The sequence below is a fragment of the Grampus griseus genome, assembly GCF_964374135.1.
Source record: "Grampus griseus genome assembly, chromosome: 3".
In the NCBI taxonomy this organism is placed as follows: Eukaryota; Metazoa; Chordata; class Mammalia; order Artiodactyla; family Delphinidae; genus Grampus; species Grampus griseus.
Genome location: NC_139019.1, coordinates 132,328,364 through 132,354,040, shown reverse-complemented (window position 1 = coordinate 132,354,040; position 25,677 = coordinate 132,328,364). Strand labels below are relative to the sequence as shown.

The 25,677-nt window shown below is 43.9% G+C and overlaps 1 protein-coding gene across 5 annotated transcripts in view; it reads right to left on the bottom strand.

Annotated features, from left to right (window-relative positions):
* Positions 1-25,677, bottom strand: part of CYFIP2 (cytoplasmic FMR1 interacting protein 2) — a gene marked incomplete at its 5' end in the record, with an annotated part of 114,207 nt that overhangs the window by 51,754 nt on the left and 36,776 nt on the right. For 4 of the 5 annotated variants that reach the window (XM_082651300.1, XM_082651302.1, XM_082651301.1 and 1 more), the window contains 8 exons: positions 832-919; positions 1,786-1,985; positions 8,602-8,721; positions 16,011-16,119; positions 18,869-18,945; positions 22,122-22,218; positions 22,739-22,895; positions 24,039-24,192. In XM_082651300.1, coding sequence (XP_082507426.1) covers positions 832-919; positions 1,786-1,985; positions 8,602-8,721; positions 16,011-16,119; positions 18,869-18,945; positions 22,122-22,218; positions 22,739-22,895; positions 24,039-24,192 — 1,002 coding nt within the window. Of the gene's footprint in view, positions 1-831; positions 920-1,785; positions 1,986-8,601; positions 8,722-16,010; positions 16,120-18,868; positions 18,946-22,121; positions 22,219-22,738; positions 22,896-24,038; positions 24,193-25,100; positions 25,176-25,677 lie in introns of all 5 variants that reach the window. The other variant, XM_082651299.1, reaches the window with a different exon arrangement.

Below are 25,677 nucleotides of genomic sequence, written 5' to 3'. Positions count from 1 at the left end.
ATGCATCACACACAAAAAAATCTTGGCTTTTTTGCCGTTGTTGTTGAGCTATTGCACCCTTTCTGTGGCGTTCTCCCACACAAACAAACCCGCAGGGTAAGAAACGATCTCCTACATATGTCATGGTGATGGTAAGACTTTGTGAAGGGTGTCCCCCAGTGCCCACCCCGGGTGTGGAAATGGAGCTGGAGGAGGGGGGAGGTGCGTCTGTTTCAACCTCTGCTAAATCCCCAGCATGGAGAACCTGCCCAGCATCTGGCCTACAGTGGGGGCTTAAGGAACGTCTGTTTAACGAATGGCAAAGGACTGAAAGTCCAGAACAGGCACCACCTGGGAAGCTTTGTTAGTGTCAGGACTGGCACTGTGAACAAAGCAGCAAAGAGACAGGAGGAGACCCCTCAGCGCTAACTCCGGCCATCTGGGATTTCCTTCAAAGCTCCACCTTCCCAACTGCTTCCTATCTGCAAATCCCTCATCTTCACGGAGCACAAAATCCCAGAATTGCAGGATGATACCACAATGAATCAACCGAGAACAGGAGGCGATGGGATGCCGAGACAAGGAGACCCACAGGCCTATTTCCCTGCTTGCCTCATAAAGTCCTCCCCAGACTGTTCCTGCCCAGAATCCAGCCCCACCAGGTCTGCACTCACCCTCACCCCTGCTAGTTGTGAACAAATAAAGATGAATATACTTGCAGTTGTTTCTGCCTGGATTTCACTGCTGCCTCTGTATCTCCATGCTTCTTGCTTTTCTGATTTGGGGAACACTCTTCTATCTGCTTTTGCTCACTAGTCCTCTCAGAAGTAGGACACAGGCAAGACCACTCACCTTGGACCCATAGAGGTAATAAGGCTGGACGTTGGCGGGTTTATCTCTTTGCGGCTCTTGGGTGAAAGGAATGGCAGTTCGGACAAAACTAGTAGAAGAAAAGAGATGGGGCAGGAGTTAACTGGGTCCTAATATTATTCTTCACGGGACTTGATATAGCGGGAGCCCTCCCTGGTCAGGCACACCCACACTGCTTCTTAGGCCGTGGCCTATACAGGTACTTCTGACAGACTCCTGTTTAACTCCTGTCTCCTTTTCATAGATGGGAACACTGTAATCCAGGTTCACAGGCTCAACTCTGGGCTTGCAGCTGCTCAGACAGTGGTCAAGAAAGTCGAGAACAGGGTGGGCCTGGAAACAGCCTTCTCCAGGGCTTGGACCCTCCACCCTCAGTTTGGTTTCCTCAAGAGTAGAGTGCTGCAAACTCTTTCTTTAAAGGCCCAGATAGCGAATATGTTCCGCTTTGCCAGCCAGATGGTCTCTGTCACAACTCCTCAACTCTGCTGTAGCATAGAAGCACCCATAAACAAGCTCATAAACCGTAAATGAGTGAGCACGGATGCCAGAGTTCCAGTAAAACTTCGTGAATTTCAAATAATTTCTACTTGTCACCAAGTTATAATTCTTTGGATTTTTTCCCTAGCCGTCTCAAAATATCAATACCATTCTTAGCTCACAGGCTGAACAAAAAGAGCTGGCAACTAGAGGTGCCTCGTGGGCTGGAGTGTGCAGATCTCTGCACAAGAGGATTGAAAGTCCCAAATCTTTAGAGAACCGGAAGTCCATCTTGCTAAGTGTGTGGATTCCTCCCAGACCCTTCCGTGACTCTGGCACCTACTTATTCTACGCTGGCCGTGAGCCAGGCCCTGATGACACTGACAGGGCTTGTCTGGAGGAGACAGCTGGCCGCTTCTACTGCCACCCCCACTCTGCTTTGCACAGAGACTCCCTTACCGGTTGGTGGACCCATTGTAGCAGTAGTTGGGGAGGAAGTCGAAGTTCAGCTCCCAGAAGACGTGCAGGGTGATGCGGCCGTAGGGGGCAGACACGTTGTGATTGGCCTCCCGGAACATGGCATCGAAGCTGTCCAGGGTCATGTGCTTACACAGCAGCCGGTGGGTGAGCCGATTGATCTCCAGCAGCCACTCCAGCTCCTGCCCAGAGAGAGAGCCCGCGGCTGCTGAGGACTCACACACGCGCCTTGCACGCAGACACCATTATCTGACAGATGCCTTTCATGCAGGTGAGGGCCCCTCAGACAACTTTATAACGGCCAGCATGGGACTAGGACTGCTTACAGTAGTATGCGACGTTCCCTTCTTCTGAGTGAAGGAAGTACCAGACCATGCCCAGGGAGGCTGCGTGCCTGCCCACAGAAGGGGACCACAGACCATGTGCAAATCCCTTGCCTGCAGCCCCCTGGGTAGAAAAGCATGACTACTTGCTCTCCAGTTTCTAGGTTAGTAAGGAAAAAGCTTGTCCCTCTGAGTTGCAAGTAAAGTAAAAGAAAGTTGTGGACATCTATCCATCACCAGAGGCTATCTCCACGCTGCGGAAAGCATTCAAAAGAGTTACCACCTACTAAGTACTTACAATTAGGTTGGACCATGTGAAACTACTGTTTTTTAGGTCAAACATCATTCAATGTTAGTAATTTTTTATGGTTCAGGCTGATACATGCCAAGCAGTATTCTAAGCACTTTACATGTGTTAACTCACTTCATGCTCAAAACCCCCTATAAGGTCAGCATGATGGCTGTTCTTACTGTATACATATAGAAACTAGGCTTTAAGAAGTGCAGTAACTTGGCTTCAAATCCAGGAAGCTGGGCTCCAAAGTTCACATTCTTAACAGTTGTATGTTATAGAAATTTTAAAAACAGCTGGGGGCAGAACATTCCCTCATCTGGACTCCTCCTGTGCCCCTCAGTCACACAGGGTTTGGTTACACATGTTGGCAAAGGTTTGGCTGCAAGCTATGGACGAAGGACGTGCATGAGCTGTGGGCCCTGGTCATTTGAAATCCAACCTTCAGGCAGAGAACAGGAGCAGAGTGGATAATATCTGGACAGAGCAGGTCACTGCACTTGCTAGGAAGTAAAAAGGATAAAATCCTTTGGGCTGGCTTTAGTTCCTTGCTGTATTGCTATCAGAGAGAATCAAAGCACAGTCCTGTGCAGAAAGCATCTCTGTGATGCTCTAGGACACTCCTATACTGTAGTGGTTAAGCCATCTTTTGAGATGGGTATGACTGCCCCTGTTTCATAGGGGGGAAAACCGAGGCTCAGAGGGTGAAGTAACTCGCTCAGGGTCATAGAGTGAAAACAGAACAGGGCTTAGGATGTGATCCCAGGCCTTAAGACCAAGTCACGTGTGTTTGGCCCCTGTGACACAGCTGTCTGGAATAAAGAAGCAATGACTGAGAAAGCCCTTTGAAAAGTAAAGATGGCTTTACAACATAAAAGCTAAAAGAACGTCGGCAAAGGCAGTTCCCCAGAGTGTGGCCAGGAGGTGGGATGTCAGAGGGCCAGCTGTAAGAGCTGGGCCTTGGAGCCCAGGTGTCTACAGTCATAGGACGTGGCCTCACACCAGAGATTAAATTTTATTCTCCTCAGCCACAAGAACCCTCTGACTCTGGTTGGGGTCCAGAGTGTGGTAGGCCCACACCACTCTTCCAATCTTGGAGCTTCGTCTCTCTGAAACTCAGATTCTGTGGCTGTAAATCGGGGGCAAAATACTGTATCAAAGCAACCTTAACTGGCTGCAGGTAAGTGAGACAAGCAGGGGGAGGAGGGAGCCCCGGGCTGAGCTGTCCGTGGCAAATTGGAGAGCCGCTGCCAGATAAAGGTGGAGCGGCTACTTCACGCCATCTGATTATTGGTTACTACGTCAGAATGGGGTTTAGTGACGGCAGATCTTGCCATCTCTTGAAAGAAGGCCAAAATCTGGATTGCAATTCTGGAATGGTAGCTGGAAGAATAAGTTTCCAGTCACTGTGCACCTTGAAGTAAATGAAGGGTGGAAATACAGAATCAGCTGTCTGCTTCCATCTCTTGGGGCCTAGCTAGCTGGATGGTATTTTTGTTCCTATTCACTTAGGGTGGGTAAGTAAGTAAGTAAAAGTAAGTAAGTAAGTAAATAAATAAAGGCAATGAATGTGCATGATTTTATTTCAAAGATCACTGAGTCCCTTAGCACATGGAGGTGCCCTGTTACCATGAAGAGAGCTACAGATGAGAAACTGGGATTGAACAATTTCTGTTCCAATGTTCTGTGATTTTAACGGTCTCACGGATGTGCATCAGAGACTGAAGGAGAGAGTGCTCAACTCCGCTGATATGGGGGTGCTGGAAATGTAGGTCCACGTCTTCCGCCATGCCCCAGGAGTTTTTATTATGTAATGCAAACTGTGTTTTGCATCAGCCGTGTACTTCCAGCCTTTCAATCAGAAGAGGGCACTTGCCTGAGGGATGCAGGGCTCAGTGCATCAAGGCACAGAGGTTTAGAAGGCCACAGGGGTGGTCCAGGTGCCTTCTGAGAGGATGTCAGCTCTCTATACTAAAGTCGGTTTACTGGGGGGCAACACAGAGAAGCAGCACTGGGGAAACAAAACACCCAAACGGGCAACTTCTGTGAAGTAGTGGAAAGGGCTTTTCCACGGGAACCGGAAAACTTGAGTGTCAGCCGCACTTGGCCGTTAAACCAGCTCTGTGGTCCAGGCGGGCCAGGAGAATAGGGGTCTCAAACTCAGGCACAGCAAGGCCTGGTAGGTCATCCCATGAATGAATCGTGCCACAGGGCCTGCGGCAAACCCAGCAGAGCCCAGCCCAGCCGATGGGAAAGTCTAGTCATTTCTAGGCAATTGCTGCTATCTGGGAAGGCTGGTCTGAGGTTGCCAGAGCTTCTGCAGTTTTATTCGAATTCTTCCAAGTGTTAAGTGTTGCCTCCAAATTTCAAATATGCTTCACAGCCTAAACAAAACACAGCCTGCAGGCTGCCAGCTCTCAACTTTGGCATCAGATCCCTCCGAGAATCTACTTGCTCAGCTGCGTATGATTAGGGCCACCGACCGATGAAATCTCTGCAACCCTCCCAACTGTGCATCAAGCCACCCCCTCCCCTATCTCAGGACGGAGCTTCTAAGGTGGAGGGAAGGGCTGAGGGGAGCATATCCCTTGCTTTGTTTCTCAGAAGAGGCAGAAGGCTTCTCAGCCAAGGCAGTGGGAGCCTCCTGACCCTACAGGAGAGAGCATCCTTGGGCTCTCCTCTTCATGGGCTTCAGGGGAAGTGGCCACTCTCCTGGGGGATGCTGCCCTCACTTGACAAACACAGGCTTTCACTGTTTGTTCTGATTTTGTTCACAGCTAAAAGAACATTCAGTGCCTTTTAAGGGCTGGGAAGAGGCCATAGATACCCACACACAACCCAAAACCAGTTTTTCCATAAGATATGCTCATTCATTACTGGAAAACTAGAAGATACCGATAAACAAAGAAGATAAAAACAAAAATCCCACCTCTTGGAGATAACCACTGCTAACATGTGGCAAAGAAAAATATTTCTTAAAGTAGATCTCCCAGAAGAACTTGTGCTATATCATAGTCTCTCAAAGTCAGTGACCCAGTACTTTGGTGGGCAGTTGGGTCAAGTTCTCTTGGAAATGCTTCTGAGAATCTACCCTGAGAGCACCTCATTTGTAGCTCAAAATTTCTATGTTCCTCTCTTTTTTCATAAGCTATTTTCATTAAGGGCAAGGAACTATGCAAAGCTCTTTCCTGGCAGTATCTCATTTCACCCTTTCGACAAGTCTATGAGGTGGATTCTAATATTTCCTCCATTGTACTACAGGCTTGCAGTGTAAGATAAGCAACTCACCCAAGATCACCCAGCTAGTTAAGTGGTGGGGCCAGGACTGGGACCCCAAGGTCTTTCTGATGCTAGAGTCCTAGTTCTTAGTCCCTTTTTCTTTCTTTCTTTCTTCTTTTATTTAATTTATTTTAAACTTTGTTTTTGGCGGCATTGGGTCTTTGTTGCTGCACGGGCATTTTCTAGTTGGGGTGAGTAGGGGGGCTACATTTTGCTGTGGTGCACAGGCTTCCCATTGCGGTGGCTTCTCTTGTTGCGGTGGCTTCTCTTGTTACTAGGCATGAGGGCTTCAGTAGTTGCGGCGCACAGGCTTAGTTGCTCCGTGGCATGTGGGATCTTCCTGGAACAGGGATCGAACCCATGTCCCCTGCATTGGCAGGTGGATTCTTAACCACTGCACCACCAGGGAAGTCCCAGTTCCTTTTTAAAAAACCACTTTGTCCATTAAAAAAAAAAAAAAAAAACCCTTTTTATTTTGAAATAATTTCTGACTTACAGAAAAGCTGTGAAAACTGCAGACTTCCTGCATATCCCTGACCCAGTTTCTCCAATGTTAACCTCTTACATAAGTTACCTAAAGTAAGAAACTAACATTGGTACAATTCTATGAACTAAATGACAGACCTTATTCAAATTTCACCATTTTTCTTTTTCCATTTTACGGTTCAATCCAGAATCCCACATTGCACTGAGTTGTCATGTCTCCTTAGCCTTTTCCAATCTCTAACAGATTTCAGTATCTCTTTGTCTTTTATGATCTGGATGCTTTTGAAAAGCATTGTTCATTCTTTTTTTTTTCTTTTATGCGGTACGCGGGCCTCTCACTGTTGTGGCCTCTCCCGTTGCGGAGCACAGGCTCCGGACGCGCAGGCTCAGCGGCCCTGGCTCACAGGCCCAGCCGCTCTGCGGCATGTGGGACCTTCCCGGACCGGGGCACAAACCCGTGTCCCCTGCATCGGCAGGCGGACTCTCAACCACTGCGCCACCAGGGAAGCCTGCATTGTTCATTTTTGAATGCCATGTGATTTGGGTTTATCTGATATATTCTCATGATTAGATTGAGATTATGCATTTTGCATTATGCATACATATCAGGGGATACATGAATATACCTTATTTCTGGTGATATTAACCTTTCATGCTTGGTTAAGATGGTGTCTGCTATGAATGGATAAAGAAGAGGTGGCATATATATACAATGGAATATTACTCAGCCATAAAAAGAAATGAAATTGAGTTATTTGTAGTGAGGTGGATGGACCTAGAGTCTGTCATAGAGAGTGAAGTAAGTCGGAAAGAGAAAAACAAATACCGTAGGCTAACACACATATATGGAATCTAAAAAAAAAAAAAGAAAAAAAGTTCTGAAGAACCTAGGGGCAGAACAGGAATAAAGACACAGACGTAGAGAGTGGACTTAAGGACACGGGGAGGGGGAGGGGTAAGCTGGGACGAAGTGAGAGAGTGGCATGGACATATATACGCTACCAAATGTAAAATAGATAGCTAGTGGGAAGCAGCCGCATAGCATAGGGAGATCAGCTCGGTGCTTTGTGACCACCTAGAGGGGTGGGATAGGGAGGGTGGGAGGGAGACGCAAGAGGGAGGGGATATGGGGATATATGTATACCTATAGCTGATTCACTTTGTTATACAGCAGAAACTAACACAACATTGTAAAGCAATTATACTCCAATAAAGATGTTAAAAAAAAAGAGAAAACATAAATATAATAACAAGTATTCTGCAAAAAAAGAAAAAAAAAGATGGTGTCTGCTAGATTTCCCCATTGTAAAATTAGTATTCTTCCCTTTGCAATTAATAAATATCTTGAAGGAGATAATTCGAGACTATGTAAGAATGCTTTTTCTTCTCTAAGTATTTTTAAAATTTTTGAGTAATCTGAGTAATTTTAAAACTTTGGTGAAATACAGATAACATAAAATTTACCATTTTAACCCTTTTTAAATTAGGGTTAGATACATTCATATTGTTGTGCCACCATCACTACCATCCACCTCCAGCACTTCTTAATCTCCCCAACTGAACCTCTGTACCCATTAAGCACTAACTCCCTATTCCTGGCAAACACCACTGTACTTTCTGTCTCTATAAACCTCACTATTCTAGAAACCTCATAATAAGAAGAATCATAAAATACTCTTCGCAAAGTTCTGCCCGCTAATTTTAGCATCTGTTACTGGATCCTGCCTGCAACCATTACTACTGTGGTGTTCTAATGGTGATTTTCTACTTCTCTCATTCCTTCTACTCATCTGCTTTTGAAGCGTTAAAAGCTTCCTTTGACTCACCGAAAGACTGATCAATCCAGTTATTCTAATTCTTGGAAAGAACTGGCAGAGAGTAGTTCAAATTGCTGATTAATAAAAGAAGGTAGCAGGCCTGTCCCATGCTTGTGCATCAAGAACAACTATATAATTTGCACGTCCCAGCACAAAATGAAAATGTGGGGACCCTTGCTAGAAAATGATTAAGAATTCCAAGATGGTGACAGCAGAGCATTAAACCAGTGAAGAGCCTCTGGGCTCTATACTACTGCACACCCACGAAGCTGACGCTGCTGTGTAACCTTCCCTGGTTTGTTAGGACCACCCAGCTACTTTACAGAGCTGCAGGATCCTAAAGGACAAGCAGCTGTGCCCCAGGGCTGGCCATTTCTAGAGATCTCAAGACGCCCCCTCCACTCCCATTCTCTAGGCAACCACGAAGGTAAGATTATTCTTATTCTTTTTAAATCTTTTTTTTTTTTCCGTCTCATTCAGATGAGAAAGAGACCCATTGCTTCTCTGTAACTAGCTCAGTACCAGGCTAACAACAACCCCCAATGAGGCTGCTAGTCTGAGGAGTCCCAGAGCAGAACTCACAAGGGCCCCCATCTCTTACCACGATGGAGGTCAGGTCCTCACTCTCAAAGCGGCTGATGGCCTGGTCCAAGGATTTATACATGGCGGCAGAGATGCGCTGGGTAATGAGTCTGTTCAAGTCAATTGATCTACCCAACAGCTGCATAGAAGACAGAGAGACAGAGGGAGAAAAAAAGGTTACTTATGGTTTGTTTGCACAGGCACATGACAACTAAATGCAATGCATTGATAGGAAATTGTACTAAAACTAAAAACAACATGGCCAGGACAAATAGGGACTCTATGAAGAAAACAGTATTATTAAACTTCCTGAGTATGATAATTCTATTTGGATGATGAAAGAATGTCCTTGTTCTTAGGAGATACACGCTGAGGTATCAGCGGTAAAGTGTCATATGTCTCCAACTTACTCTCAACTGGCTAAGAAAAAAGTATGTATATTAAAATATATATTTTATTATAGTAGGTTGGCCAAAAAGTTCATTTGGTATTTTTCCATAGGATGTTACAAACATTTTGGTCAATCTAATATTTATATATAAATATGTTTTTTAAATTATACATACTATAAACATATATTTAAACCACACTTACTATATTTATGAGAGAGAAAAAACACATATATGAGAAAAAGAAAGTGAATCAAATGTGGTTAAAACATGAATAATCATGAATCTGGCTACAAAGTATATCTGTGTGTTTACTGTGTTATTCTTTGATAAACACAGATGTCAAAATCCTGAACAAAATACCAGCAAACAGAATCCAACAGCACATTAAAAGGCTCATACACCATGATCAACTGGGATTTATCCCAGGGATGCAAGGATTCTTCAATATACGCAAATCAATGTGATACACCTCATTAACAAATTAAGGAATAAAAAACATATGATCACCTCAATAGATGCAGAAAAAGCTTGACAAAATTCAACACCCATTTATGATAAAAACTCTCCAGAAAATGGGCATAGAGGGAACGTACCTCAACATAATAAAGGCCATATATGACAAACCCACAGCAAGCATCATACTCAATGGTGAAAAACTGAAAGCATTTCCACTAAGATCAGGAACAAGACAAGGATATCCACTCTCACCACCCTTATTCAATATAGTTTTGAGCAGTCAGAGAAGAAAAAGAAATAAAAGGAATCCAAATTGGAAAAGAAGAAGTAAAACTGTCACTGTTTTCCGATGACATGATACTATACACAGAAAATCCTAAAGATGCCACCAGAAAACTACTAGTGCTAATCAACGAATCTGGTAAGGTTGCAGGATACAAAGTGTATGCACAGAAATCTCTGGCATTCCTATAGACCAACAATGAAAAATCAGAAAGAGAAATTAAGGAAACATTCCCATTTACCACTACAACAAAAAGAGTAAAATACCTAGGAATAAACCTGCCTCAGGAGGCGAAAGACATGTACTCAGAAAACTATAAAACAGTGATGAAACAAATCAAAGATGACATAAACAGATGGAGAAATATACCATGTTCTTGGATTGGAAGAATCAATATGGTGAAAATGATTAGACTACCCAAAGCAATCTACAGATTCAATGCAATCCCTATCAAACTACCAATGGCATTCTTCACAGAATTAGAACAAAAAAATTTACAATTGAAATGGAAACACAAAAGACCCCAAATAGCCAAAGAAATCTTGAGAAAGAAAAACGGAGTTGGAGGAATCAGGCTCCCAACTTCCAACAGTACCACAAAGCTACAGTAATCAAGACAGTATGGTACTGGTACAAAAACAGAAAATTGGATCAATGCTACAAGATAAAATGCCCAGAGATAAACCCATGCACATAGGGGCACCTAATTTACAACAAAGGAGGCAAGAACATACAATGGAGAAAAGACAGCCTCTTCAATAAGTGGTGCTAGGCCACCAAACCAGCTTTACAACAAACGCTAAAGGAACTTCTCTAGGCAGAAAACACAAGAGAAGGAAAACACCTACAATAAAAAACCCAAAACAGTTAAGAAAATGGTAACAGGAGCATACATATCGATAATATCCTAAAATGTAAATGGATTAAATGCTCCAACCAAAAGACATAGACTGGCTGAATGGATACAAAAACAAGACCCATATATATGCTGTCTACAAGAGAACCACTTCAGACCTAGAAACACATACAGACTGAAAGTGAGGGGATGGAAACAGATATTCCATGCAAATGGAAATCAAAAGAAACCTGGAGTAGCAATTCTCATATCTGACAAAACAGACTTCAAAATAAAGACTATTACAAGAGACAAAGAAGGACACTACATAATGATCAAGGGATCAATCCAAGAAGAAGGTATAACAACTGTAAATATTTATGCACCCAACATAGGAGCACCTCAATACATAAGGCAAATGCTAACAGCCATAAAAGGGGAAATCGACAGTAACACATTCATAGTAGGGGACTTTAACACCCCACTTTCACCCATGGACAGATCATCCAAAATGAAAATAAATAAGGAAACACAAGCTTTAAATGATACATTAAACAAGATGGACTTAATTGATATTTATAGGACATTCCATCCAAAAACAACAGAATACACTTTCTTCTCATGTGCTCATGGAACATTCTCCCGGTTAGATCATATCTTGGGTCACAAATCAAGCCTTGGTAAATTTAAGAAAATTGAAATCGTATCAAGTATCTCTTCCGGCCACAATGCTATGAGACTAAATATCAATTACAGGAAAAAAATCTGTGGAAAAATACAAACACATGGAGGCTAAACAATACACTACTAAATAACCAAGAGATCACTGAATAAATTAAAGAGGAAATCAAAAAATACCTAGAAAGAAATGACAATCTAAACACGACGACCCAAAACCTATGGGATGCAGCAAAATCAGTTCTAAGAGGGAAGTTTATAGTAATACAATCCTACCTCAAGAAACAGGAAACATCTCAAATAAACAACCTAACCTTACAACTAAAGCAATTAGAGAAAGAAGAACAAAAAACCCCCAGTTAGCAGAAGGAAAGAGATCATAAAGATCAGATTAGAAATAAATGAAAAAGAAATGAAGGAAACAATAGCTAAGATCAATAAAATTAAAAGCTGGTTCTTTGAGAAGATAAACAAAATTGATAAACCAATAGCCAGACTCATCAAGAAAAAAAGGGAGAAGATTCAGATCAATAGAATCAGAAATGAAAAAGGAGAAGTAACAACTGACACTGCAGAAATACAAAGGATCCTGAGGGATTACCACAAGCAACTATGCCAATAAAATGGACAACCTGGAAGAAACGGACAAATTCTTAGAAAAGCACAACCTCCTGAGAATGAATCAGGAAGAAACAGAAAATATAAACAGACCAATCACAAGCACTGAAGTTGAAACTGTGATTAAAAATCTTCCAAAAACAAAAGCCCAGGACCAGATGGATTCACAGGCAAATTCTATCAAACATTTAGAGAAGAGCTAACACCTATCCTTCTCAAACTCTTCCAAAATATAGCAGAGGGAGGAACACTCCCAAACTCATTCTACGAGACCACCATCACCCTGATACCAAAACCAGACAAAGATGTCACAAAAAAACTACAGACCAGTATCACTGATGAACATAGATGCGAAGATCCTCGACAAAATACTAGCAAACAAAATCCAAAGCACATTAAAAGGATCATACACCATGATCAAGTGGGGTTTATCCCAGGAACGCAAGGATTCTTCAATATACGCAAATCAATCAATGTGATACACCATATTAACAAACTGAAGGATAAAAACCATATGATCATCTCAATAGATGCAGAAAAAGCTTTCAACAAAATTCAACACCCATTTATGATAAAAACCCTCCAGAAAGTAGCCATAGAGGGAACTTACCTCAACACAATAAAGGCCATATATGACAAACCCACAACCAACATCGTTCTCAATGGTGAAAAACTGAAACCATTTCCACTAAGATCAGGAATAAGACAAGGTTGCCCACTTTCAACACTACTATTCAACATAGTTTTGGAAGTTTTAGCAATCAGAGAAGAAAAAGAAATGAAAGGAATCCAAATCGGAAAAGAAGAAGTAAAACTGTCACTGTTTGCAGATGACATGATACCATACTTAGAGAATCCCAAAGGTGCTACCAGAAAACTACTAGAGCTAATCAATGAATTTGGTAAAGCAGAAGGATACAAAATTAATGAACAGAAATCTCTTGCATTCCTATACACTGATGATGAAAAATCAGAAAGAAAAATAAGGAAACACTCCCATTTACCACTGCAACCAAAAGAACAAAATACCTAGGAATAAACGTACCTAAGGGGACAAAAAACCTGTATGCAGAAAACTATAAGACACTGATGAAAGAAATTAAAGATGCTACAAACAGATGGAAAGATATACCATGTTCTTCAATTGGAAGAATCAACATTGTGAAAATCACTGTATACCCAAAGCAATCTACAGATTCAATGCAATCCCTATCAAACTACCACTGGCATTTTCCACAGAACTAGAACAAAGAATTTCACAGTTTGTGTGGAAACACAAAAGACCCTGAATAGCCAAAGCAATCTTGAGAAAGAAAAACAGAGCTGGAGGAATCAGGCTCCCTGACTTCAGACTATACTACCAAGCTACAGTAATCAAGACAGTATGGTACTGGCACAAAAACAGAAGTATAGATCAATGGAACAGGATAGAAAGCCCAGAGATAAACCCACACACATATGGTCACGTTATCTTTGATACAGAAGGCGAGAATATACAATGGAGAAAAGACAGCCTCTTCAATAAGTGGTGCTTGGAAAACTGGACAGCTACATGTAAAAGAATGAAATTAGAACACACCCTAACACCATACACAAAAATAAACTCAAAACTGATTAAAGGCCTTGGTGTAAGGCCAGACACTATAAAACTCTCCGAGGAAAACATAGGCAGAACACTAGATGACATACATCACAGCAAGATCCTTTTTGACCCACCTCCTAGAGAAATGGAAATAAAAACAAAAATAAACAAATGGGACCTAATGAAACTTAAAAAGCTTTTGCACAGCAAAGGAAACCATAAACAAGACAAAAAGACAACCCTCAGAATGGGAGAAAATATTTGCAAACGAAGCAACTGAGAAAGGATTAATCTCTAAAATATACAGGCAGCTCATGCAGCTCAATATCAAAAAAACAAACAACCCAATCCAAAAATGGGCAGAAGACCTAAATAGACATTTCTCCAAAGAAGGTATACAGATTGCCAACAAACACATGAAAGGATGCTCAACATCACTAATCATTAGAGAAATGCAAGTCAAAACTACAATTAGGTATCACTTCACGCAGGTCAGAATGGTCATTATTAAAAAATCCAGAACCAATAAATGCTGGCAAGAGTGTGGTGAAAAGGGAACCCTCCTGCACAGTTGGTGGGAATGTATATTGATACAACCACTATGGAAAACAGTATGGTGGTTCCTTAAAAAACTAAAAATAGAACTGCCATATGACCCAGCAATCCCACTACTGGGCATATACCCGGGAAAACCATAATTTAAATAGAGACATGTACCACGATGTTCATAGCAGCACTATTTACAATAGCCAGGACATGGAACCAACCTAAATGTTTATTGACAGATGAATGGATAAAGAAGATGTGGCACATATATACAATATAATATTACTCAGCCATAAAAAGAAACGAAACTGAGTTATTTGTAGTGAGGTGGATGGACCTAGAGTCTGTCATACAGAGTGAAGTAAGTCAGAAAGAGAAAAACAAATACTGTATGCTAACACATTTATATGGAATCTAAAAAAAAAAAAAAAAAAAAGGTACTGATGAACCTACTTGCAGGGGCAGGAATAAAGAGGTAGACACAGAAAATTGACTTGAGGACATGGGGTGGGAGGGTGAAGCTGGGGTGAAGTGAGAGTAGCATGGACATATATACACTACTGAATGTAATACAGTTGGCTGGTGGGAAGCAGCAGCATAGCACACGGAGATTGGCTCGGTGCTTTGCAATGACCTAGAGGGGTGGGATAGGGAGGGTGGGAGGGAGGGGATATGGGGACATGTGTATGCATATGGCTGATTCGCCTTGTTGTGCAACAGGAACTAACACGGTATTGTGAAGCAATTATACTCCAATAAAGATATATTAAAAAAAAAAGTTGAGGAAAAATACGATGCATTCAGACTGTAGGAAGAGGCTCAGGACACACTCTGGTACCCCATGCATTGCTGACATCCTGAATCTACCCTTGAAGTTCTTCCTGTATCCGTCCTGTGCCCCAGTTCAGAGTCACCAGGGAGTAGCAGTCCCCCCAGCAAGGGCCTACCATGTACCTTTATGGGGATGAATTTAAAAGCATGAGGAGAAAGGCTGACTACAGGCTGGAAAATATAGCTTAGGATAATTTCCACTGGGGTACACGTGGGCATTACTGCAGATGCTACATAGATAAACATTTATTGAGTACCTGTTGTATGCACTGCACTTTGCTAGGTGCCCAAGGATTATTCTCAACTATTTTATTTTTTTCTGCTTCCCTTTTGAGAGAGATTTTCCACCAACTGACTAAGGCTCCTTATAGCACACACAGAGCCCTCAAGATTCATGTCCTGTGACTAATTCTAGCTGCACTGGTAACTGATAGCTGTAATCTTCTGAGAGGCTGAAGGAAAAACTCTCTTTGAGCCCTTACTGTTGGCAGAGGTGAAAATGTTTTTTTCCTCTTACGATTCTCCATTTCTCTTAGATTTCTCAGAGCAATGGGAATATCCAGGGCTTCCAGGGTAAATCCTCTCCTCTTTATCCAGGGCATCTTCTCAGTCTCAGCCCTGCTTCCCTTCACCCAAGTCTTCTCCACAAACACGTGAACCACAGGATAAGCACACAGAGGTCACAGCATGAAGGCCATTTCAACACTGTGTGGCTGACAGCAGGGCTTAGGAGTAGGATGCAAGGTCTGCTGGAGCATCTCTTATTTTTGTCTGCCAGGCTCACGTGAACATCTTTAAGCAGGGATATGTTTCTAGTTCCTGGCAGAATTTCCTCTACATCTGGGGTCAAATGTTAACAGAGACTAACTCCATAAAAACAAACCATAATGGGCCCTGTTCAGGGGTAGATTTACCCATTTCTGAACATTAGTCCCGACTGAAGGAGGTGGGCTGCAGCTTATGATGGGAGGACAAAGGTGGACGCTACTCATCAGAGGTGAATGGCAGCTGGGCTGAGAAGCCTAGAACTTGAACCAAAGGAAGCCCAATGCCTCTTGACTATAAGATTCTGAGGAGGTGTTATATCCATGGTCAGCAGCCCACGTGGGGCAATACCCAGGGAAGATGGTAAGCAGTCCAGACTTCCAATCTCTAGGCTAACGGTCACAGTTCCTCTCTCCTGCCCATTCCACCTCTGTCACCATACCTGGACGTGTCTCTGCTTCAGCAGCGTTTCGTAGCGGTTGGATGGTGGGTATGGAATGATGACTCCATAATTCTTACATTCAGCCCTAAAACGTTTATCCAACAGGACACTGGAAGGGATAAAAGTGAAATAAGGCCAGTAAACATGACGGTGAATGGTGATCAATCACCCAGCCACGTGTATTTCAAACGACAGAATCTACTCATGAAGTGCTATCTCATATTTTTTAAATATTTTTTTTCTGATCTAGAGCAAAGTTCTTCTAATTTTTTTCAGCCCAAAAAGCTCAATATGTGAAATAGAATTTCTGCGTTAAAGACAGGCAACACAGAAGTTGAGACGCTTTCTCGCTTTTATTCATTCACCATAAAAGCAATTGAGTCCCTGCTTAGTATATCCCAGGAAACATTCTAGGTACCGAGGATACAAAGTTCTTGTCCTTATGGAGCTTACGTTCTAGTAAAGAGACTGATACTAAATAAATAGGCAGAGGAATAAAATAATTTCAGATAATAGTAAATACCTGCATGGTATTTACTATTCACCAGGCATACACGTACATGCAGAGAGTCATTTTGAATCTCACAACAATCCTATGAATTAGATATTCTATCATGATCTTTTACACTGAGCCATGGATTGCAGAGTAATAAGTGCTCTGAAAATAATAAAACAGGATCATTTGGTGTTAGGAGGTCAGGGAAAGCCTCTCTAAAGAGGTTCTGTTGGGCAGAGACCTAAATGCTAAAAATGGAAAGATCTGGGGGAAGAATCTTTCAGGCATGATTAGCTTGGTACGTTGAGAAAAAGGAAAAATGGTCAGTGTAGATAAGGGGCAGGTGTGCTGGAGAGTATGGTGCAAAAATGAATTTATAAAGTTAGTCTAGGGGCCAGACCATGTGGGACGATATAAGCCACAGTAAGGAGGTCAGATGTTTTCTAGATGTAACTGAAGCCACGGAAAGTTTTTAAGCAGGAAAGCGACATCATCTAAATCTACACTGTCCAATACATCAGCCACCCACCAGGTGAGCCTACTAAGCACCTGAAACGTGGCGGGTCCAAGCTGAGATGTGCTATTAGTATAAAATACACACTAGATGTTGAAGACTTAGGAAAAAAACATTGAAAACTATTTCCTTAATAACTTTTTATTGGTTACATGTTGAAATTATAATATTTTAGATATAATGGATTATATAAAATATAGTATTAAATTAATTTTTAAAATATGGCTACTAAAACATTTACAATTACATCTGTAACCCAACATTTGTGATTGCATTAGATTTCTGATGGACAGCAATAATCTAGATCACTCTGTCCCTCCTGTGCTCTCTGACTCTCCCAACTTCTCGCAATCTCCCCCAACTTCCCGTATCTTTGACAAACCACTGATCTTATAAGGAGGGATAGATTAAGATTCCTATTTCAGATAAGGATATTTTGTAAATTAAATATATAGAGGACCCAGGGTTTGACAAGTCTGAGTTTGTTTCCACAGACAATGGACCAGCATATTTGAAAATTATCTTAGAGAAGCTGGAAGCCCAGCTCACTGTTAGAACCCCATGCAATTCAATCCAGACACTTGTGAAGTGACTCCTTTGTGAAAGGCTGTGTTCTCTGTGCTTTCCCTGAAACCCTATGCATATGCTTTCTATAGTTTACATCCTTAAGCCCCATTCACTTCATTTAATGCACATTCTGTGTTAACAGACACTTGTGCATCTGTATACCACCTCCTGTCTGAACTCCATCAGAACAACTCAAGTTGTTGAAAGCAAAACAAAGCAAATGTTTATTGTAGGGAAAAAAAGTAACAATCCTTGAAACTACTGGTTGGTACATTTGGATTTCCAATAAAAAGGGAAATATCTCTGTCTGTCTGTCTATCTATCTATCTATCTATCTATCTATCTATCTATCTATCTATCTATCTATGTAGGCAGGGTTTTTTTGACCAGTACTATTATGGGTTCCTCGAACCCAGGAATTCTCAGTGGTCTAAATCAACCCATACTGACAATACCAATAAGCCTGTAAAACTTGGCATGCCCAGACCTCTCCTCTTCCTTGGCCTTCTGTCTGGCCTTCATACTCCCATTCTTGCTCACCTCCAACCCGTTCTCTACAGTTTAATGTTTTTAAAAGATCAAACTTCTAAAAATAAAAATCAAACTGGGTCACTGTCATACTGTGGAAACTATCCCGTGGTTCCACTCCTAGGACACATGCCTACAAGGCTGCAAGACCTGGGCCCTGCCTACCTGCCCAGCTTTACCATGCAGCCTGCCCACGCCGTGGTCCGTGAATGAGACATTTACGTGTCCTAATTCACATTAATCCTCTCAACAGCCCTACGAAGTAGGAGTAGGCATGCTCTTCATCTTATGCTTCAGCCACAGGGACTCTGCACAAGTAGTTTGTTTTGCCTGCAATTTCTAGCCCTACTCTTCACCCAGTTTTATTTAATCAAGTCCTATCAACTTCAGATGTGAACTCAAACGTTACTTTCTTGGGACAGCCCTTCCAGTTACCCATCCCAAAGACTAGTTCAGGTTTAACTGTCATATATTCCCATTAGCTTGTCCTTCGTAGGAACCTCCCTTGACACTGTGCATTCGGTAGTTTTTATTAATGTCTGTTTTCCTCACTAGACTGTAAGCTCCATGAGATCTAGCACCACATCTGCCTATTTTCCTTTCTCCTACATTCTAGCACCAAATCCAGGCCCACGGAATCACTCAGATTTCCTTAGGTCCTAAAGGAGAAGGGAGGTTTTGCAACAGAGAACCTTGCCTTCCAGGTGGCAAGCTTAGGAAGCTTTGCTGCACATAGCCCTGGGGCTCTCATACCTGCCAGCCATTGCTTTGTAGTAAGCAAAGATCTGGTCCGCCAGCTTGTAGACAAACTGATCAAAACACAGGTTCACCTGGTGAAGAAGAAGCAGGAAATGTCAATGGTGTCTGTCCGGCTTTATTAGAGAAATTTCAGCAACTGAAGGGGGCAGTGGTGCAGGACTGCCTGAAGTGTGAGGTGAAGCAAGATGCTTTGCAGGAAAAAAAAAGAAGATTCTGTGGCCAACTAAGTTTGGGAAGTCTGGTCTCTTGCTCTCAAGGTCCTCAACCAGGCACAAAGAAAGCAAAATTCAAAAAGCTGTTGAGGAACCACTGTCCCCACTGGTCCCCTCCTGGCTGTTACAAGGTGCCTGCCCAGGGGGAACGCCACAGATAGGGCTTCACATCCTGTAATTACATATATCAGTCCCCTCATCTCTCCCAATAGAATTTCTTGTCTTTTCCTTTTATTTTACTTTACCTTGCTTTGCAAATGAAGAAGTTGATGGTCATTAAAAATTTAAAAACCTTTTTAAAACCAGTTTGCTTAAAAATCTTTGGTTTTTAATGAATAAGAGACCGTCTTGCCTTTTCAGTGTTTCAACATGTCAGTGTAAGAATGTGATGCTGAGGTGAGAGGAAAGTTCACAGCAGACATAGAGGATCGAAAGCAAATCCTCCAATGACAGCAAGAGCAGGGAACGGGCAAACGTGGGGTGATAAAGAGATGGGCTCTGATAGTAGCAGGGTAACAGTATAACTTCAAAGGAAATAGACTGTATTTAGGTGATTAATCTTCAATCCTTTTTGCACCAAACTCCCAGTTCCATAAGGTTAACTCTTTATTCAAAGAGCTTTCATATCTTTTATTTAACACACTAAATGTTATTCTGAACATAAAAACACAGTGTTGTCCTCACACACACGTAACCAAGGCCTCTGCCCTGGAGTCTGAGCTTCAAGGATCCCTAAGGGGGCCTCCTTCAGGCAAAGGACCCGTAGGATCCAGGGTGGGGTGCCCAACTCATGCCCCCCTTCTATAACCAGCTTTGAATATTCTTGCCCAAATAGCCCAAGTCCCTTCCAGGCCCTGTGTGCTCTTTTCCCTGGGTTCCTCCCTGAGGGTGCACTGCACTGCAGGTGTGTGTACCCCTAGGGCCTGGGGTTGGCCAAGGGGCCATCGTTTTGGGGCACAGGAGGAAGATAAAGCTTGGGTATCCACACATAGGCCCTTCCTGGTTCAGAACAGAGTCTGAAGATGGAAAGAGAAAGGGGGGCAGGCCATGAGCTCGGAGTCTCAATCTATACTTCTGCTCCATGGCCTCCAGTGTTATCCAGGGCTTATGTGTGTGCTTTCTTTACTTTTTTTTTTTTTTTTTTGGTGGTACGCGGGCCTCTCACTGTTGTGGCCTCTCCCGTTGCGGAGCACAGGCTGCGGACGCGCAGGCTCAGAGGCCATGGCTCACGGGCCCAGCCGTTCCGCGGCATGTGGGATCTTCCCAGACCGGGGCACGAACCTGTGTCCCCTGCAACGGCAGGCGGACTCTCAACCACTGTGCCACCAGGGAAGCCCCTACATTTATTTTTAAAATGTCACTTGGACATATGACACTCTAGATTTTTTGTTTTCAACCTGTTGGAGAACATGACTATCTAAAATCTTATTGGAAAATGGACCTGTCCAAGCTGCGATGCAACCAATTAACTTGTCTACTGGAATCTTTCTTTCCAAGTTTGTGTACTGCTCAGGAGACAAACAGGATAGATTTGCATTGGGGTCCATCAAGGTTTTCAACTCCCATAGCAACTGGAAGATTTAGAAAGAAAGCAGCATCTGTACTAGATTTTCTTTGAAATACATAAACTTTCAAACTAATTTGGTGGTAATGCTTGTCCTAAGACACTTACATCTTTCCTTTATAAATAAGAATGCCTTGTATTTGTGTGACAATTGGCCTCATTCTACATTTATATAATCCCATGTACTTAGGTGGAGCAGAGACTCTCATTCCAATTTCCAGATGACACAATTGAGATATTTCATAGTCCTTAGCCCTGCTGATCCCATTTCTGGTCCTTGCTGGCCCGTGGTAGGACTGTACTTCCTCGCTCCTCTTTGAAAGGAGGCACTGCCATGAGACTTGCTTTGACCAATGACATGTGTCACTTCCAGGTGGAAGCTTTAAGTATCAGAGTATGATTCACCCTGACACATCCCCCTGCCATGGCAACTAGTGAATATCACAGATGGGTCCCAGATTAAAGACTACATACAACAGAGCCTCCAGCCAACATGCAATGGAGAAATGAACTTTTGGCCCCAAGCTACTAAGAACGTGTGATTGTCTGTAACTGCAGCATATCCCAGCCTTTCCTGACGATTTCAGAAATAAAGCCCTTGAGCGACCATTCAAGAGCTTCATAGGTGACAGGATGGCTATTTCCATCCTACCAGTACTAGAATGAGACTCTATAAGCTGTGTGATGTGGAGGTAATGATACTTGAACACTCTAAGATTTATTATCTGTAAAATAGACAGTAGCATACACTTCTTAAATTACTGTAAAGACTATTTAAAATGTCCATAAAGTGCTTAGTACTATACCTGGCAAATGGTAAACATATAATAATTGATAGGTAGCATTACTGTTATTATTATTAGCCAATTAATCCAACTGTAAAAGACCCATTAGAAATTAATTTTACCCATGCAGTTCTAAAGTTTGCCATCCCTGAACATCTGAAAAAGAAAGACTAACATCTGTTCTAGGTCCCTTTTGATGATACTGATGTTTATAAAGGTCAGTGTCCAAAGCAAGTCACTGATCTCCCATGCTATGGTCTGAATGTTTGTGGCCCCCCAAAATTCATGTGTTGAAATCCTAACCCCCAAAGGTGATGGAATTAGGAGGTGGGGCCTTTGGGAGGTGATGAGGTCACGAGGATGGAGCCTTCGTGAATGGGATCAGTGCTCTTATAAAAGAGACCCAAAGAGCTCCCTGGCCCCGTCCACCATATAAGGACATGGCAAGAAGTCTGGGACCCAGAAGAGGGCCCTCCCCTGACCAGGTTGGCACCCTGACCTCAGACTTCTAGCCTCCAGAACTGTGAGAAATACATTCCTGTTGTTTATAGGCCCCGCAGTCTGTGGTATCTCATTACAGCAGCCCAAATGGACTAAGACACCCCACTTTGTGCCCAGCTAGAGACCTGAAGAGTCCAGACTCTTGGAACACGATTAGAAGAACAAAAGGAGAAACAATCACTTGCCTCAGCTTCGATCTCATCGTACAGGAACTGCTTTTTAAACTTAGTCAGAGCATAGTAGGCGCTGTCGTTGTACAGATCCAAAGGGTAGAGGACGTATCTGAAGAGGGAAAAACAACGGCCAGTAGCTCACTAATGATCTCTCTTAAGGCAGGCAGATTTAAACTTGCTTAGGAAATATGAACAGCTGGGTGAACAAATTCAGAGTTAGGAAAAAGAGACCCTTTCAGGGTCTAGGATGTTTCCAGCCTCCACTTAGGAATGACTTACTTTACTGTCTGCCCACAGAAAGCAAAGTCCATGATGTTAATAAATGCAAGGCCTGAAAAAAATCAGTCTGGGACTAAAAGAAATCTGGTGGCCGTTAAGGCCATTAGCTTCCCTATCCCCAGAGATGATAATTTTCCCAGCGTGGCTGTTATGAGCCTGGGAAGGGCAGCTGGGCTGGTAGATTTCTGAACCTTTCTGCAAGGCTGAGTCACATCTGGTGGTGATTTGATCCTGGGTGGGGCACACTGCCTCATCTGAAAAGTTCTGGAAAGAACAGGGCTCGCTGGCTGGCGAACTGCCTTCTACCTGCACCTCGGGAACCTCCTTGCTGGCCCAACCCTGCCTCTTACTCCATCATGGAAGGTTCTTTGGTTTCCAGGATATGGTCTGTTAGAATCCAGGGCATGGACATCTCAATAGGGAACTGGATTCGCCGGCCCATGGTTAACTCCAGGAAGAATTCTCGGAACCAGAGCTGGGAGAGGTCGCAACACTGCTGCAGGGCTTCTGGAAGCATAAGGGAGAGAGCCTTGGGTTACACATCAGAAGCACCTGAAGATCTTAGCTCTTACTGGGTTTTTTTAAACTTTTATTCTTCTTTCATTGTGCTAGGTACAGAGCAGGTACTGACGAAAATGACTCGATCAGTAGACCCTGCTCTCCTGTACCTGAAGGCCAGCCTAACGTCTATTTAGAAGACAGTGTTTGGGGAATTCCCTGGTGGTCCAGTGGTTAGGATCCCATGCTTTCATTGCCAAGGGCGTGGGTTCAATCCCTGGTCAGAGAACTAAGATCCCGCAAGCTGTGCAGTGTGGCCAAAAAAAAAAAAAAAAAAAAGAAGACAATGTTTGTTCACCCAGCAGTGTGTGTGTGTGTGTGTGTGTGTGTGTTTGTGTGTCGGGGGGCAGTGATGTTTTAGAGCTTTAGATGCCCCTACAATTTCCATCGTGTCCTTACAAAGCCATCCTGAAAACATGCTAGCTAAGTGTCAAAGTGTGCTTGCTGTAAGTGTCAAGACAGATCCACGAGTGCCCGCTTTTAACTGGACTGCAGCCATGACCCTTGCTTGTGATAATTATGGGTCCCTTACAGAGGTCTTGAAGACCCTTCCTAGGCTGCTCCCTATGGAGAAGTTTGGGCTGTTTAAGATCACTCTTTTCAATACCAACAGACACATCGCCCCTCCCAGGACCCTGGGATGCTGCTCTCCCTCCACTCCCCACCCCTGTCCCACGTGCACATGCATCCCACCAACAGGAGAGGTGGAGCAGGGGACTTGGGATCCAGGTGCAGTCCGGGAGCCTCCTTTGCTAGGAGCAACGGGCACTAATCAGCTCAGCGCTGCTGCTTAAAAACAAAAGGCTGACCTGGTCCCTGTGTGTGTCTGAGGGTGTCACCTGTTTGTGATCCCGCTTTACTGGGAACTTCATAACAAATTAGCTACGAATATCTACCAGATTTAGCTGAGTCAGAATAGCTGGACTGAGCCTGGCCTTTCCCAGAGTCTACTGGAAAGTGTGCCTTTTTTCTTTGGTGGCAAAATGTGCCCCTTTGGGTAGATGATCACGTCTCTTTGCAACTTCTGGCCCGACAGCCTTAGACGCTCTAGTCCCTAGGAGCCCTCCCCCTGCCCCCGACAGGGTGGCTCACCACTGATGTTGAGCAGGTGGGTGAAGAAGAAGGACTGCTTGTGGAAGTCCTCTATGGCGAGGACGATGGGTCCATCCAGGCTGCTCCGCAGGGTCTTCTTGGAGCCACTTTTGTCTGCGATGAGCGATTCAAGCATGGTCCGCACCATGTACAGCTTGAAAAAGAAAGGAAGATGGGAAGGTCAGGGGCTGGCCTTCCATCCAGGGGAAAAGGTTGCTTTGTGCTGTGTTTCTATTCTTTTTTTCTGAAGATATCTGCCCTTAAAAAGCACTGTCTTAAGGAAGCACCAGTTTAGGGTTGGAGAAGTAAATTTGGAATGTGTAACCTTCAAGAGGGAGACTGGCCAGCCTGTCAGGATGTTCTGCCTGGGGCCGGCGGCCTCCCGGGTGGGAGGACCTGGTAATACCAGGTCTTTCAAGGCCCAGGGTCCTGCCTGCTCTGCTTGGCCCAGGCCGTGGGCATCAGAGGAGAACCTCATTCCATGTCACCCTGGAGTCGCTCCCTGCTTTACTGGACAGCCACGGTGGCACCAGGGGTAGAGCACTGAACTCAGAGTCAAAAGAATGGGGTTCAAGGCTAGGTACGCCCCTGACTTTCTGTGTGACCTTGGGCAACAAAGTCCCACTCTGGGCCTCAGTTTTCTTATCTGCTAACGTGAGGAGGTTGCACCAGATGCTTTCTCCAACCAGTCCCTTTCAGCTCTGACATTCCAAGGAACTGTGAAATGGGGTAGGATCAGAGCAAGCCCCCCACCACCTCAGGTTTCCGACCCTCAAGACCGAGGGACAGCGCCTCTGCAGGTATCAGCTGCATGGTACAGCTTGCCGAAATGCTGGGTGGATAGCAGGTGAAGATCGGTACTTACACAGGAGGCCTACTAGACAATTAACTCCTGCTTACAGAGAGCCTTAAGTGCAAAGGGCGCAAGTGCTAATCTACATCTTTCCACATCATGTGTCTTTGAATCTTAGGGCTGGAAGGGGCCGTGAACAGCCAGGCTAGTCCATTCCTGCTGCCTCCTGGAGAAGGGTACCCAACCAACCCAGCCAGGCGGTGTTATACCAGGGATCGGCAGCCTCTTCGGCCCTGTGTGCCACCAGTGGGGTGAAACAAAGCCCGCGGGGACCACTGGCAGGCCTAAGACATAGATAGGAGAGAGGAGGAGGGAATGGGAGGGCAGGAGAGACAGGGAAGAGGGAGAGAGAGAAGAGAGAGAGAGAGAGAGAAAAGCAAGAGGTATTGTATACGGTGGGAAAGCCGCCACGACTGCTAGAGGCCATCTGCCGACCACCTCTGAGATGCTCCAACCTCCCTCTGCCACCACGTCCATGCTGGCCGCCTCTGATCTTCTCTAGGACCACACCCACCACGCGCCTGGCCTGGGCTGGGCAGCACGGCCACAGAAAGGAGTGGCACGCCATCCCTGGCACAGCACTTTCCTTTGTGGTGAAGGAACTACGGGGCTGCTGGTTTATCAGGCAGCCCACCCTCTGCAACCCTGTCGGTGGGCACGGCTGACCATCCCTAAGACTCGAGAGGCACTGCTCTAATGACGGCCTTTGGAGGCCTCCAAGAGAGGAGTCTTCAATCCAGTCTGTGCGGGTGTCGACTGATTGGTACCAAATTCTAACGATTTGAA